This window comes from Sphaerodactylus townsendi, linkage group LG02 (genome assembly GCF_021028975.2).
Source record: "Sphaerodactylus townsendi isolate TG3544 linkage group LG02, MPM_Stown_v2.3, whole genome shotgun sequence".
Classification (NCBI taxonomy): Eukaryota; Metazoa; Chordata; class Lepidosauria; order Squamata; family Sphaerodactylidae; genus Sphaerodactylus; species Sphaerodactylus townsendi.
Window position 1 is genome coordinate 87,047,654 of NC_059426.1, and position 16,389 is coordinate 87,064,042.

The following is a 16,389-nucleotide window of genomic DNA, read 5'->3' on the forward strand; positions in this document are numbered from 1 at the left end:
CCTTTTTGCTGCAGCTAGACAGGCTGAATGCCATTTTGTTCATAAGGGTCACCTGAACCTTAAGCAGTCCGTTACTGCATCATAAAGGGGGATTCTGAAAAAAAGGAAAGAGGGGAAATCCTTTTGCAAGGACTTCTTGTGCTCTTGCATACATGAAATCTAACCATGATCTAAAAGGTTCATGTAACAATAGAGATATAATGGTCTGAAACAAGAGCCTTGCCTTTCATGAAATTACAGGGCTTTTTTAAAAAAATCAAACAACTCTTTTTAGAGATTCTTTTAACAGCTGATTTCCCAGGCCTACCTGTTCATAAAATTCGTTAACAATGCCTTCTGTCCATTTCAAGTGCAAATCTCTTGCTTTTGCTGGGCCATTGATATCTGCCAGTTTGATGCACATCTGACATACTAATAGGCGATCGCTCTCATTGTTCCATTCAATACCCTGATTGTTTACATCACTGACCTGCTTAAAGAGAAAAACAGTTTTGCATCAGTTTCACATATAGTAGACTTGGAGGTCACTGCATTATTTATTTTTCAAATATCAGTCATTGGAATTATCTATTCTCTTAAAGACTAACACCATTTATTTCAGTATGAGCTTTTGTGTGTTGCAGGTCACTTTCTCACATATCCGAGGAAGTGAAGTGTGACACAAAAGGTCATATCGAAATAAATGTTAGTCTGTAACAGACTAACGCAAGTGTCACTTTGTAGCTACTTATCCCCCAACATTAATAAACAGATCATACAATATTTGAATTCCTATTTAATAAAGCAGAATTTTATTTTAAAAATGTTAATTTTCTTTTTTATATAATCAAAGGTTTTATCTTAGAGTTTCTGTCCAGTTGAGACCAATGAGGCACTCTAGAAATTTATACAGTTGCCCCCCTGTCTGAAAGAGCAGTTAAAAATAACAACATTTTGTTGAAAAACTGCCTTGCTGTTTTGTTCTTACTTAGCAATAAGACTTGAGTCATCCCAATATCAGTCAACATCAGTCATCCCAACATCCACTTGTCCATCAGTGGATACTGAAATCCAGAGACCTGATCCTTGGACTGACAGAACTTTCTACAAACCTGAGAAAAGCCCTGAGTTTGCATAAAATTCTGAAATCTTAAAAAAGGGGGGTAATACCTCTCAAAAACAGAAGTAGCATCTGTAGCTTTAAGAAACTAATGTCTCCAGTAGCAATTGGACAACCACAACAGTATTGCTTGCCTTCAAATCTTGGACTTTTTTTCAGTAAAAGGTGGGGGGAGTCCATGGCCCTTTTCAGGGCTTTTTGTCCTACAATGAAGATTCATCAAGACCATGGCCAGTAGCAACCCCAGAAAACTTCCTACCATGTGACTTGTATGACAGGCCTGGCTGCTTGCTATTGTTCAACAGCAATCATACAGTTTCAGATTAGAATCTGGGAGACCCAAGGGCATAATTAGGGTGGGCAAGCCAGGGCTCATGCCCCGTGCTGCTTGGGGTGACAGGCAGCCTAGAGGGCCCCCCACAAGTCCTGACCCCCTGTTGAATTGCGTCCACTCAGAGCTTCAAGTGGAGTTCAGGGGCAGGTGCATAGTTTGAGACTGGGTCCAGGTTCAGCTGCACTCCTGTCCCTGTACTCCACATTCAAGGCTGGGCTCTATCGGATCTCGCTTTAAACTACGGGCTCAGCCAGGTGGAGGCCCGACTTGAACTGAAAGCTCTGTCCTGGCCAGATCAAGCTTTATAATGCTTGCTCCACCTACAAAGTCCATGTGAATTCAGAGGTGGTGCTTTGGAGGTGGAGTTAGCAGTATAAAACTGGACCTGGTCAGGCCAGAGCCTCCAGTTCAAGGCTGGGCTTGGTCTTTCTGGGTTCAACTTTAAACTGTAGACTTGGAAGGTGGAGTCCAAAGTTTAAAATTAGCCTTGGCCAAGTCCAGCCTTGAACTATGTTTGGGCGGGGGAAGGAATGCAGCTCAATGCTTGCCCTGGGTATAATCCAGGACTTTTGCCCTGGGTATAATCTTTAGAAAATATGCCCTGAACCCATGTTTGAATCTCCAGTGTGCCAGATGAGCTCACTGTGTGACTTTAGGTCAGTCATACACTCTCAGCTTAACCTATCTCACAGAGTTGTTGTGAGAACAGAATGGAGCAGAGAAGAAAGATGTAAGCTTCTTTGTGTCCGAATTATGGGGGAAAGTGGGATATAAATGAAACAAATTAAACATAATTGAAGGACAGCAGATCAAAAGGTTGGTTGAAGAAAACATGGGAAATTGAGGATTCGGGGGCTGAAAGGGACAGAGAAATAGTGTGAGGAGGGGAATACTGGAGAAAACAAGGTAGTCCCCATAAGATTCTCCACTGTGCTATGTAACCCAGCCCCAGCCCAGCAGCTGGGAAGGCACTGCAACTGGATCAGACTTTTCTGGGGAAAGGAGGAGGGAAAGTGGAAGACAGTGGAGCAGATAAATGTAGGTAATCTGGTAGGTGGGAAGGAGAGAAGTAGGTGGGAAGGAAAGAATAAAACAAGAAAAGGGTCATAGGGGCTTTCAGGGAAGTGAAAGAAGGAACAACAGAGTAAGAGAAAATGAGAACCCCCCCTCAAGCTCTTGTGGGTCCTCAACTTGTGCCTTTATAAAGCTCTTAGGGTGACTTACAAATCCAAATTAAAAAGTAAGCAACCATAAAACTGCAAGCAACAGCATCACAATAATAGTGCAAATCATTGTATCTTCTGCTAAAATAACAAACAATCAGAACTATTAAATGTCAGAATCAGGTTTTCTTCAGTCCCAATCCAAGTGAGCCACACAGCCTCTCTGGGCAGGGAGTTCCACCCTACAGATAACATCTGACAGTCACTTCTTCTGCTAGCCACCCTAAATTCACACAAAGCATCAATTAAAGCAAGATGATTTCAGAGTACAGAAATGCTCAAATAGGAGGCTATATTAAGCTGCTTTGAATCCAAACTATTTAGGGTTGCAAAGTAAAAAAAGTGCTTTAAGATGTGATAGGCAATTAATTAGGAGCCAGTGAAGTTCACTCAGCATGGATATGTATTCTGTTTTCAGCAAATGACAGGCATACAAGTGTAAGATGTTAAGTAATTTCTGATGGAAGGCAATATGAAGAGTTCAGCATAACTTTCAACACACTTTTTTCTATGCGCAGGGGCTTTTTAATAAAATGTGAGCACTTACATGAGATGGATTAGTAAATAGAAAGTAGGCTAACTAAAATTACTTTTTCTAGTAAAGTAAATGTTACTGTTTATCACTAATATTACAATTCTATGGATTTGGGTACAGAGATAAATTTATGCAACAAACCTTAGCATTAAATTCAGCAAGATAGTCAAAATGTTTTTTAAGATCTGTGGCAAGGATAGCTTCAATCACTAAAAATCGAAATTGTTTGAATTGTACATGATCCAGACAAGGAAGAAAGTTATACTCCGGAAGAGATAAGAAAAGACTCCAAGCAGAAGCAGCATGATGGTTTTCTAGAACAGATCTGTCGTTGTACAGCACGGCCTACAAGATAATTAAATGCAAATGTTTTTAGACATACTTCACAAAATATAAACAACTAAAATACTTTATTTTTAGCTAAATATAAAGAGGACTTTTCCTTTAATCCCCCTCCCCATATGAATATTGGTCTGCTTAACTAAATATTAACTACTCTGACCAACAACAGCTGATAGCAGATGAGTTCTTATAGGTCTCCACTTGTCAGTTCATATTTTTGTAATCCAAATTCATTAATATTTGTCACTATGATCAAGCAAAAGGGAGCTGACAGCTGTATAGAAAGGAAGAATAACCATTATAGAGGACATATAGTATGCTGATGATCCCAGTCTCTGTCAAAATGAGCTCAGTGTAGACAGGGAGAGAATTTTTATTTTATTCAGCTGTTTGAGTACCAACTGTGGCATGCTGCAAATAATCCCTACTTCTATGTCTCTACCATATAACAGAGATTGAAAAATATTGTGATCATCGTCAATTACTTTTTGTAAAATAAGTATAAGTATACAAGATGCACTGGAAGCTTTGCAGAGGAGAAACATCTTACCTGAGGAGCATTTGTAGCTACCAAAAAAGCATTTGTACGACCAGGATGATCATAATCATGCATAGTGGCTGCTACATACAGAGCCATTAATTCTAAAGCTGGAATATTTGAGGCTAAGCATCCATAGTTTTCATCAGCAATAATACAGCTCTTAGAGGTAATATAGGCAACTTGACTGGGTTGCCTTTCAGAATCTAGGAAAAAACAAATATGAAAATAATATTTAATAAATATTTAGGGATAAGAAAGTATTTTCAAATTATATTAAATAAACACATTTTTTGTGTCTGAAATTAAAGAATGTACTAATTTCTGTTTTTATTTATTTATTTATTATATTTATATACCGCCCTCCCCGAAGGCTCAGGGCGGTGTCCATCAATAATAAAACAATTTAAAACATCAAAAAACATCATAATTTACATAAAAATACATAAAATACTAAAACTACAGATGGCTTTTGAAGAACCAAGAACATGTTACCATTTCTGGATTTTCCTATAGCTAAGGCTTATACTGAGCAGCAAAACAAAGAACCATATTTCCTGTTTCAGTACATTTTAAAGATAAGCTGTGATAAATTATTCTTATGTTCTTGAAGGACTGCCTCTTGTATTGTTCAGTCCACCAATAAACATTCTCTTCTCAAGTGCTACACTCTGCAGAAGTAGAGAAGCAGGACTTTGTTTTGGAGATGGTCTTACCTTTCGAATGCCCTTTTGAGGCTTGCCTGGTTCTTACAATATTTTCCTTCAGGTGGTCATGGTGGACAGTGCCATCAAGTTGCAGCCAACTTGTGACAAGAGACATTTAGAGATGGTTTGCATAGCAACCTTGGACTTCTTGCTGGACCCGAAACCAAACACTAACCAGGACTAACCCTGCTTAGCTTCTGAGATCTGACAGGATCAGCCCAGTCCGGCCCATTCAGATCAGTGCTCTTTTAGGTACCGGGCGAAAACATTTCTCAGTACCCCAGGCTTTTAACTAAACGATTACATCTTTTTAGCTGGTTTATGATCTAGTTCTCGCATAAGAGCTGTTTTATCAATATCATTTTACTGTTCAATTTGTTTTTTAAAAAATGTTTTAATTTTTTAAAAAGTATTTTCTCATTTTAACAAAACGTACTGAAAATAAACATAATAAAAATGTTATACAAAAATAAAAGGTAACCCACCCACCCCCCAAAACAGAAGGGATCTTAGCTTTAATAAAATATTTTCAATATAAGAGATCCTGGATTACAATTATTCATTTAATATAATATCTTTCTACAATATCTTTCTCCTATTAGGTAAATACCTTTATATTTATTAGTACAACAACATATTCCAACTGTTACCTTATATCGGTGTTGGCAAACCTTTTCGAGACCGAGTGCCCAAATTGCAACCCAAAACCCACTTCTTTATCGCAAAGTGCCAACACGACAATTTAACCTGAATACTGCGGCTTTAGTTTAGAAAGGCTGGCTCCGAGGCGTGCGTTACTCAGGAGTGAGCTTGGTGGTAGTCGGTGGCTCTTTGAAGTAATCGTGCAACTCTTCCAACGGGTGAATCACGACCCTAGGAGGGTTTACTCAGAAGCAAGCCACATTGCCAGCAACCAAGCTTACTCCCAGGTAAAGGATCACGCTTTTAGTTCTTCGCATGAAAATCAGTGAGGTTTAACAGCATTTATCAGGATTACCTACACTGCTTCCCCAAAACTAGGCCTTAGGTTTAATGCTAATAATCGACCCCAGCGGCCCAGGCCAGTCTAGATGTAGGGGGGGCGACTCTGTTTGCACGTGCCCACAGAGGGGGCTCTGAGTGCCATCTCTGGCACCCGTGCCATAGGTTCGCCACCACTGCCTTATATGCTCTTACCATTATGTGCATGATTTTATAGGAATTGTTTAGCCACTGTATAATAAATCTTCTCATCAGTCTTATGTTTTAATAATAAATATGTAGCAATTTTTCTATCTATGGTTATCACAATATTCAGTGTTTATTTTTATTTCTATAATTTTACCATTAGATATTAAGTACATACTGCTTGTTTTATCGTTAATCAGTCACATTCTTGGTCTATATAATGCAATACATTTCATTGAATACATACATTATATTGATGATTCAGGACAATACAAAAATATAATTTCCACTTCTCAATACATTCTTTTGGTTGATAATTCTCTTACTTTTTCTTCCCAGTTTTCTCAATCTGGACATTTTTTCACTTTCCAACTGGCTAGAAGTATTACTATAGCTGCTATTACAAGAAGTTCTTTAAGTTTTATTGGAAGATTCTTTGGAAAGAGCCCAATAACATAGTCTTCACATCCCTTTGAAATTTAATTTTCAATATTTTCTGTATATCTGTATGTATTCCTTCCCAAAATTAAAAAAAAAAAATTTCGCCCACCACATACAATAAAAGGATCCTATCTATTCCTGACATTTCCAACAGGTTCCTTATGAAGTTTTTACTAATCTTTATAATATTTTTTGTCATCATATACCATATTCGTAAAACATGTTTTACCAATTTTGTTTCAAGGTTTGACAAGTTGTACATTTGACACTTTTAGTCCATAGTAATTTCCCTTTTTTAAATCTACCTTTTCAGTTTGTGCATTTACATAGCACGTCTCCCTAGAAAGCTGCTACTTGTTCAACATGGAAGTGACAAGGCTTTCAGCTAGCAGTGCTGCACACGGCACAGTGATCCAAAGGCAATCCTGGCTGGAGTTTGGGCAGCAAGGCTTAACAACAAGACCCAATCCAGGTGTACTAGCAGGTGGGGGCCCACAAGACACTTGCTTTTCTCAGTTTCTCTTTCTTCTTCCTGCCAGACTTTTGTGTGTTTTTTAACTCTCCCCCATGCCTGACACTGCCCCATGCCTCACTCTTTCTGCATCCCACCCCATTACTTGTTCTTTCTCTTTCTGCTCTCATCACCCTCCTGACCCCTCCTATTTGCTCCTGCTCCTCTCCCCGCAGCAGCAGCAGCAGCAGCAGCAGCAGCAGCACTCCCAGTTGCCAGTCTGCTTTGCCTTCCACACATACAGCAACAGCTTTCCTGGAATCACCACAGATCTCCCAACAACAGAGATCAGGCTCCAGGTTGGCAAATTCCTAAAGACTTGAGGGTGGCATATTGAGAAAGTGACGTTTGGAGAAGGAAGCAACTTCAGCATGATATAATGCCACAGAGACTACCCTCTAAAGCAGCCATTTCCTCTAGAGCAGTGATGGCGAACCTTTTCGAGACCGAGTGCCCAAACTGCAACCCAAAACCCACTTATTTATCACAAAGTGCCAACATGGCAATTTAACCTGAATACTGAGGTTTTAGTATAGAAAAAACAGTTGGCTCCAAGGCGTTACTCGGGAGTAAGCTTGGTAGTAGTCGGTGGCTTTGCTTTGAAGCAACTGTGCAACGCTTTGAACGGGTGAATCACGACCCTAGGAGGGTTTGCTTAGAAGCAAGCCCCATTGCCAGCAACCGAGCTTACTCCCAGGTAAAGGATCACGCTTTAGTTCTTCCCATGAAAATCAGTAGGGTTTAACAGCACTTAACAGGGTTACCTACGCTGCTTCCCCAAAACTAGGTCTTAGGTTTAATGCTAATAATCTCCCTGAAATAATTACTATTATCACATGACGAACAGAGAGGACTCTGAGTGCCACCTCTGGCACCCATGCCATAGGTTCACCACCACTGCTCTAGAGAAACTGATCTCGGTCATCTGGAGATTAGTTGTAATTCTGGATGATCTCCAGCCCTCCCCTGGAGGTTGGAAACCCAAGTTTCCCTGGCGTAAATGGTTGCTTTTGTGGGTGGAATTTATGGCATTAAACCCTTCTGAGTTCCCTTCCCTCCGCAAATCTCCTCTGTCTCGCCTGAAAAGCCTGAAAGTATGTGACTGGTCTAAAATCACCCAATGAGTTTCCACAGCAAGATGGGATTTTGATCCTGGATCTTACAGACCCCACTCTGAGACTGTAACCGTTATACCACAGTGGCTTTCATAGAGTGGCAGCTGTTGATCAACAGAAAGCAGCCAGGTCTTGTCGAGTAATACAAGCTGTATGTTATCAGATCACCCAGAGGTTGCTGCCAAGCCTGACAATCACCTGAAATTATAAATGAACTCTAGACAACAGAAATCTGTCCTGCTGGAGAATGCACTGCTTTTGAGAGTAGACTCTATGACATTACATCCTGCTGAGGGCTCTTCCCTTCCCAAATGCCAGCCCTCCTCAGATTTCACCACAAAATCTCCAGGAATTTTCCATCCAGGACCTGGCAAACCCAGGTTTGGTCCCAGTGAGTTCCCCTTCAAAGGCCAAAATATGCCTGGAAAAGGCTTATCCCCTCCGCCTGCCTTTTACTCACAGAAACAGAAGCCTGGAATGCTGTAGTTGCCTAGCAACAACCACTGAAGGAATTCACTGCTTTAAAGCTACAGGTGCTCTTTTTATGATTTTCAGGTTTTTAAAACTTCCAATGTATTTTTTTAGATTTTCCATTTTTCTGCAAACCGGGGCCTTTTCAGGTTTGTAGAAAGCTCTGTCTTGCCCATTCACAACTCCAGACACAGAATTAAAGTATCCCAAGATTGGCCAACTTCATTATTAGAATATGTTAGTTGGTTAATCTTGGGGCAGGATCATACTGGCAAACTGAATTGCCATGAATGCACTCTATGTGGTACTGTTTTTGAAGGCTAGTTAGAAGGCTAAGGTAGTGCAGAACTCCAAGGCTTGTGTACTAACTCACAGACAATAGCTCAATTCTACCTTGTCTTAATAAATCTTAGTTTCAGAGTTTCTCTCTTTAAAAAGAGGTTCCTATTCTAAGCTGCATTGGCATGTTTGACGGAACAGTTCATCATGAAACAATTTACTTTCTATTAGCTAGGATTACTCAAAGCCAAAAATGCAAATCCTAGTTAAACTGGAACACACACAGAGAAATATATGTATACACACAGAGAAAAGTATTGTCAAAGGTTTTCATGTCCAGAATCAACTGGTTGTTATAGGTTTTATGGGCTGGTAGTTTGCTTCTAACATTTCAACCACATCTATGACTGGCATCTTCAGGGCCATGACACGTGTGCCACAGTGTGGAGTGATTGTGTTTTGGGGTATAAGTTTTTCCCGGTTCACGGGGTGAGGCAGCTACTAGGAGTGCAGGGAGGTTTGAGTACAATAAAAGGGTCTCTGTCAGTCAGACTTGTTTTCCTGCAAGACTGAAGTAAATAGATCATGCTAAGCCCATCAGCCAGGCCAGAATTGGAGCAAGACAAGCAAGTATGGCTGACAGCTGCTACAGTAATTGCCAGTCTACTAATAGGATCATCTCCAACAGTCTATCCTTTCTTTCTTCCAGTGCCCAACTCAGCCAAATCTTGCAAAGTGGAAGTTAATGTGTCGCAGCAAGATAAAACAACCTTTCCATCCCTTTCCCCCAATTTGTCTCTTTCTTTCCCACCCTTTTCTCATTCATTTTTCTCTGCATTCACCTAATTTTTCTGTTTCCCCTTCCCCTATATATTTTCAAATCTTAGTCTCAATTCTTCATCCCTATTCTTCTTGGCAACAGAACGTACCTAATGGTACATGGTTAATATCATAAACAAAAGAGTGAGAAGCAAAATATCCCCATGATCTAAAAGGACAGTTCACCCCTCCTCCACCTTTTACGTACAAGGTTATACATGTGGAACAGAAGACAGAACAAACAGTTCAGGCACTGGGTTGTTATCATTATTATTGTGCTGGTGGAAGATCTAATAGCCCTTTGTAAAAACTACTTTAACTTTAGTATAATGACAAATGATGTAAAATTTTAACATCATTAAAATTAGATTTATAATGTTATACCCTGTCTTTCTCCCCAGTGGGGACCCAGAACTGCATTGTTCTCTTGTCCTCTATTTTATAGTCATGATGGGGAGATCTGGCTGAGTGTATCATCCAGACACTCTCTGAATAGGACCTGCTGGCACAGAGAACAGCATTAGATCTGAGATTCAGAAGAGCCTTCATTGTGAAACATTGTTTTCTATCGGGTTACAATTATAACTTATACGGGCTTGAAAAAGGATAATGAAATAAAACCATATCCGGAGGTTTTATAGTCTCAAAATTTAGCTTCACCTGTTGAATTTATGAAAATAATTTCTAAAGTTATCTAATGGAACAGAAATTGAGATATTGTTTGAATGTGGTTTGAAATTCACTTTGTTATAATTCATGTATTGAGTATATGTACACGAAGGTGTAATTTCTGCAACAGTATCTTATATACACCTACCCTGCAAATATGAGCGTATCATCCAGCAACCTTCCATGGCAGATTGGGGATCTGAGTATTAGAGACACACGACAGGTTGTTTAAAAGCTTTCCTATTACATGCTACCAGTTGTGAAGATAGCCTGATTCATAGTGTTATAATTTCCCTCGTTTTTGGCACACTTCTGTGGTCATTCTGGGATTGGGGGCCAATTTTCAAATTTTGTAGCATTATTTTCTGATGAGTTATGCCTGCACAAACAGGGACCCTTTGTTTCCACTGCCAATAGCACAAGGGGGTGTCTCACCTGGGCCAGGATATTTCCATGCCTTTCAGTTTTGGCCCTGGAACTTCCACAATCATCCTGAAGCTGGTGGCCAATTTTGAGTCTCCTAGTTTTACTCTCTGATGAGGGATGCCTGCCATAAATGGACAGAGGGACAGACAGGCTGATTATTTTATTACTGTAGATTCATGGTAACAGCAAGTCCAGGTGATTTGTTCTGTTACGATATTTTGTTCCGACAAGGGTCATATTGGAAAGGGAGCGGGTAGAATCTTTGTCTGGGGGCGATGGTGGCTCTCAGCAGCCCTAGGCAGGGATAGCTACTTGGACAGGGCAGTAAAAGTGAAGTAGTTTCAGTTTTGACCTACTCTTCATAGGTAAGATGGGTGCAAAGTATTGGCAGGAAATAATTCAAGATACTGTGCTAAAACATGACGTTAAACCATAGTCAACTTTGGTTAATGATCCAACTTTGGTTAATGATCATGGTTTACCTAACTATAGTAAGTATACTGATTGGAATTCAGACAATCAATTATTAAATTAAACCATGATTTTGAATTACATTTAAACTGAGCCATCATTTTTGTTCCATTGCTGTATTTTAACTGAAAATTTAACTTTTAATAGAATGTTTTTATATTTGGCATTGTAACTATTAAACTATTAAATTTTGTAACTTTTTCCATATGTTTCTTCCGACAGAAAAGTTGTTTATGTATTCAACTTCAATAGATTAATTTACAGGTCACAAAAAGCATGGTTGTTAATTTTTTGTCTTGTTTGGGTGAAATTTATGGAAATTCCAAGTAAGAACTGTTTTTGCATTTGTGTAACTTCCAATATTTCAAACTGTAACACATGGTGTAATTTTGTTGTTTGAAACAAGCATCTGTATTTTACCCAGGGATTTCTCACAATGGTAGAGTGGTGATTTTATTCTATAAAGATGAATGTGCTAAAAATATGAGGAGAGTAATCTGCCTTACTTCTATTCCAACTTTACTGTGCCATTCTAAGCAGATTTACATTATTCTAAGCTCATTGACTTCAATGGAATTAGAAGGGTCTAACTGCTTACCATGGTATTGTAATTTCCTATGAGAATGCCTTGGGTGTAATCCTGAGCAATTTCAATCAAGTCATACTGGGCAAACATAACATTTTAAGATCTGTATACATTAATTAAAACAAGACCCTGAATGTTCAGGACTATTTTTTATGTTGGAGTAATTAAGAATAGTTCTAATTAAGTTAAATAGTTTAACCACAGGTATTTTTAGTCTGAGATGTTTTGTTTCCTAATTAAATGATGAAATATTAGCCTAATGTATTTTAGTTGCTAGAAATATGCTGACGGCTGCAGGAAGATATAGGCCTCACTAAGGAGAACAGATCTAAGTGAAAGAGTTTCCTGGGCTAGGAAGCCAAGCATGTCAGCAATGATTCAATCAATTATTGTAAAACCAGATACACACTGCTTGTAAATGACATCAAGTATTCATTTCATCTTTCAACTCTGAAATCTTCTGTGATGACCTGGGCAAGGGAATTTGCCCTCATGGAGGGATATGAGGTTAAAAAAAAAGTAGGAAACTCCCAAAAACCAACTGGGGGTGAGGGCTGGGGAAGGAGATGCCTCTGCCACCAGCTAGGAAACTGTTTGAATGAAAGCATCTGTCTGTTCCTCCAAGACCTTGGATAGTGGTCTTGTGGGGTTTTGGGAATGGATGACTGGCTTGTTAGCCCACCTTCAAATAAGAAAGTAAATTCTAGATGTAACTTCTCCTTTTTATCCATTTGATTTCACCAGGTAAAATTGTTTCATGGGAAAAAAAATCTCATACCAATGTCACTTCCTGTTGTAGGATCAGAATGCATTTGCTGAAATCCAGGAATTGGTCGTGTTGTGAGATACCACACAGCATGAAGAACATCTGTTGCATGTACTCGATTGTGATCTAAAAATATGATTATATTTAAATATTACTATCTTATATATAATAAAATACAAAACCTGACTGCTACCTGTTACCAATCTGTCACAGATAGTCCCTGAACATTTGCACTACTGTGGTAGAAAGCTTGGTTGCATAATGTTTACAAAAACTGGTTTCTACTAAGTGATAGTTTTGTTGATTGGGACATAGGGCTCAGAATAGGGTTTCCTAACATGATGCCCACAGGTGCCATGGCACCTGCTAGTACTTCCGTTGGCACCTGCTAAGCTTTTCAGAAAGTGGGGTTGGGTCATTTTAAGGCACAGCGTGTTATTGGCTTCCCTCATTCGAATGAAAGAGTTTTCCACCAGTGGATTAGGACTGGCAAGCAACTAGGTTTCCCTTAGTCAGTGTCAGTAACTTAGTCAATCTTTATTAAGGTCACAGACCAGCATAAGGTAAACAAAGGATAAAACACAGTAAAATGGTAGATATGCATCTAAAAGAAATAAAAGCAAAACCTACTGGTTTAAGGAAGATGGGGGTAGAAAAGGTATGGAAATATAAGGGAAACAAAACAAAAATATAAATACTAAAGGAGCATAAAAACTTTAAAACTACAAAAGGGGGTCAGACATAATAAACAATAAAATTGGAAGGCTATAACTGCAGGCTATAACTATCAAATCTGCAGGCTATAACTCAAATAATTGAGCCTATAATTAATTTAAATAATTCGAGCTACTGCACAGAACTTGGCCACATTGTATTGGTATCTGTGAGCAGTATGGAAATATAAAATTGTTCAGTGTGGCCTGGGTATTTATACCGCAGAGGAGACACCATAGTCAGTGTTGTTCTGTTTTGTTCCCCTTGAAAATTTCATTCTTCCCAGGAGGTGTGCTGAGAGAGATATTCTGTTTGGCACCACTTCTTGCAGAAGCCATTTTTGGGATAGCACTCACACACACTCTCAAAATTCCAAAGGGGCCCAAAGACTCAAAAGGGTGGGGAACCCCTGGCTTAGAGACTCAGCGGGCTATGTACTGTTGACAGGATGGCTTGAACAGAAGCAGGGTGGCCGAACAAGGAAAGATATACATTAGAAAATGCTGTGAGAGGCAGGCACGAAAGAAAGAAAGAAACTGAATAGGAAAAAGTAACAGCACCAAAGAAAGTGGGGAGAACTGAAAACATTTTAACTGGATTTAAGGAGAGGAATAACTGTTACCCATCATAGTGGCCAGGAGAGGAGAACAAGGGGGTGGGGGCGGGGGTGGGGGTTGGCAAGGAACTCCAGCTCCTTGATATTCTATGTGTTCTTATTGAAACTCTTTCTGGTTTGTGATATTCTTGAGATGGTAGCAACCATAATCTGTCTTGCATATTAGCAAGAAAGTTAGACTGTAAAGTGTACAACATTCCAAATATGGATATGGCACATTAGTTAGGCTCAAGGACCATGAATCTTTCCAGTGTTTGCTTTTTCCCAGAAGTCCTTTCTGATCCTTGGGAAAGTGATATCTGGTGTCACTGGATCTACATGGACTAATAACAGTGTGGATCAGGCAGAAATAACTGAGGAGGAACACAGCTGTGCTGCTGGAAGAAGGAGGAGCATGTTTTAGACCACATAGGTCCTATAAGCCCAGGAAGAAACTTCCCTAGGTGAGAAAGAACTGCTAGGAGTAGCATAAGATTAAGATCCACATTCATTAGTACGTTCTGCTGATGGGATAACTAACGTTAGAAGGCATTCTAAGGTTAGCCATTTTATTGTCAATTTCTTTCCAAAAAATTCCTAACAAAGAATTTGTTTTTACTCTTTGCCTTTGCCTTTTGTACTTTTATTTCCTCACTTTTTTAACCACCTCCTGAAATAGATCAAATTCACAAGAAATACAATTACTAAAAGAAACATAGTCTCTGCTTATACAAAACTGATTTATAGTAACAGTACTTTGCAAATATATGACATAAGATAGTCTCAGTAGGAGAAAAAGTCTAATATTGTAGAATCTTACTTACAGGGAATGTCTCGGTAACCATTTTCTAGTGCCTGAAAGTACTTCATGAATTGCTTAGGTGGAATTTTGAAAATCTCAAATAATCCAGTGTCTTGAAACAATGCATATGCAACCTAAGAGAACAATGCAAGTATTTTCAATTTAAGGATTGTTGAAGCACAATGCTTTATCATTTAATTGTTTCAGGATTATTATTTCAAAAATATTTCAATAGTTCAAATCTAATGTATATTTACTATTAATACCTTATTAATGAAGTTTTGTGACTTTCCTCCTAACCATAGAGACTTGGTTATCAAATTATTCAAATATATTATCAATACAGTCAAATTCAAGAGTTCTGATTAAATCATTTGTTTTATTCATATCAGCTTTTAAAAAGTACAGTTTTAAACATCAGCTTAGCAGAATTTAATTGTTATGCACAATCTAAATAAAATGTACTAATAATGTTAAGAACTCCTAAACAAACATTTTAAACCTTTCTATAAAACTACATCCAAATTTCATAGCTGCAGTCCTCTGAAATCTTGCCTTGAGGGTTAGAAGAACCTTATAAACACCATGAGGGGCAGAGTGGGCCACTACAGCAGGAGGAGACATTACTGAAAAATTGTTCTCTCACTGCTGACAGGAAACAGCAGTCAGATGCCACTAGTTGTTAGTATACTGGAAGTGAACTTGCAGATAAATGTTTCCTTCTCCTTTACCTAATGCAAGTCCTTTCCTTGTGGGTTTTTATAGCATAAATTTCAACTGCTTCAATATTAAACATGGTTCATACTAACCAAGTTTCTTCTTAGTCAGCATTTTAAAATCAATTTCAAACTTTACCACAACTTCAACAGTTGAAATAATCAGTACCAAGATATACATTTTTTCACAGTAAGATTTTTCCAACATATATGCACATGTATGAACTATAACATAATTATGCAATTTTTCAAACCACCACTGTATGTAAATCTCTAAACTGTTCAGCATAAGCTTGTATGTGGTGAACATACACACTGAACGTAACGTATTCATGGATCAACAAACCTGACTAAGGATTCTTCCAGATTTATCTCTCATATCTTGAACAAGATCAAATATTTGGAAGTTCCAGTTTTTCATTTTTTCCATTAATGAATCATAGTCTTCTATTAGCATCAGGTCTAATGGAAGCTCTTCCTCCCGCTGTATGAGAGAAAGTATATTATACAAATTAAACTATACACAATATTTTATATCCTATGCTACATTCTTCCTTGTAATGGACAACAATGACCCAATTTTATACCATTTGACACAGAAAGAGACAATGATTTATTGCTGGTCCTTTGACAGCCACTGTGGAAAACCATAAAGCAACCGAACAAGGAAACAGCTCAGATAAGTTGGACCACCAATTACACGCACACACACACACATACACAAAACCTGTGTACTTACAGGCTAATTGATAGTGCTTCTTTCCCTGAATGAAGCCTACAGTATTTCAGAATCTTGGTCTCCCTTGCCCATTCAGGAAATAATTCTAGCTACCAAAAAGTTCATGGATGGTCTTATTATTACAACAGCATTTGGATAGCCTGACATTATAGAAGGGCGATTTTCACAATTGCAGTCCCTATTAGCAGTGCTTGAAAGGCGAAACAGCCCCTTCTCCCATGAAAGTGGCCTATGCAGCTGCTCCAATGATTTTGCCAGCATAAGTCTGTGCTGGCAAATGGAAGTGTTCCCAGACCAAAAGGGTTCAGGAAGCCAAGTAAAGCT

General features: G+C 38.7%; 2 protein-coding genes across 3 annotated transcripts in view; one reads left to right on the forward strand and one right to left on the reverse strand.

The window, feature by feature from the left end:
* The window catches only part of LOC125425779 (vitamin D 25-hydroxylase), a 62,976-nt gene that overhangs the window by 37,065 nt on the left and 9,522 nt on the right, over positions 1 to 16,389 (forward strand). The gene's annotated exons all lie outside the window — the stretch shown is intronic.
* PDE3B (phosphodiesterase 3B) overlaps positions 1 to 16,389 on the reverse strand; it is a 56,891-nt gene that overhangs the window by 4,511 nt on the left and 35,991 nt on the right. For both annotated transcript variants that reach the window (XM_048483391.1, XM_048483390.1), the window contains exons 9-14: positions 15,673 to 15,810; positions 14,633 to 14,744; positions 12,512 to 12,625; positions 4,084 to 4,277; positions 3,333 to 3,536; positions 308 to 472 (exon numbers count right to left, since the gene is read on the reverse strand). In XM_048483391.1, the coding sequence (XP_048339348.1) occupies positions 308 to 472; positions 3,333 to 3,536; positions 4,084 to 4,277; positions 12,512 to 12,625; positions 14,633 to 14,744; positions 15,673 to 15,810 (927 nt within the window). The remainder of the gene's footprint in view (positions 1 to 307; positions 473 to 3,332; positions 3,537 to 4,083; positions 4,278 to 12,511; positions 12,626 to 14,632; positions 14,745 to 15,672; positions 15,811 to 16,389) is intronic.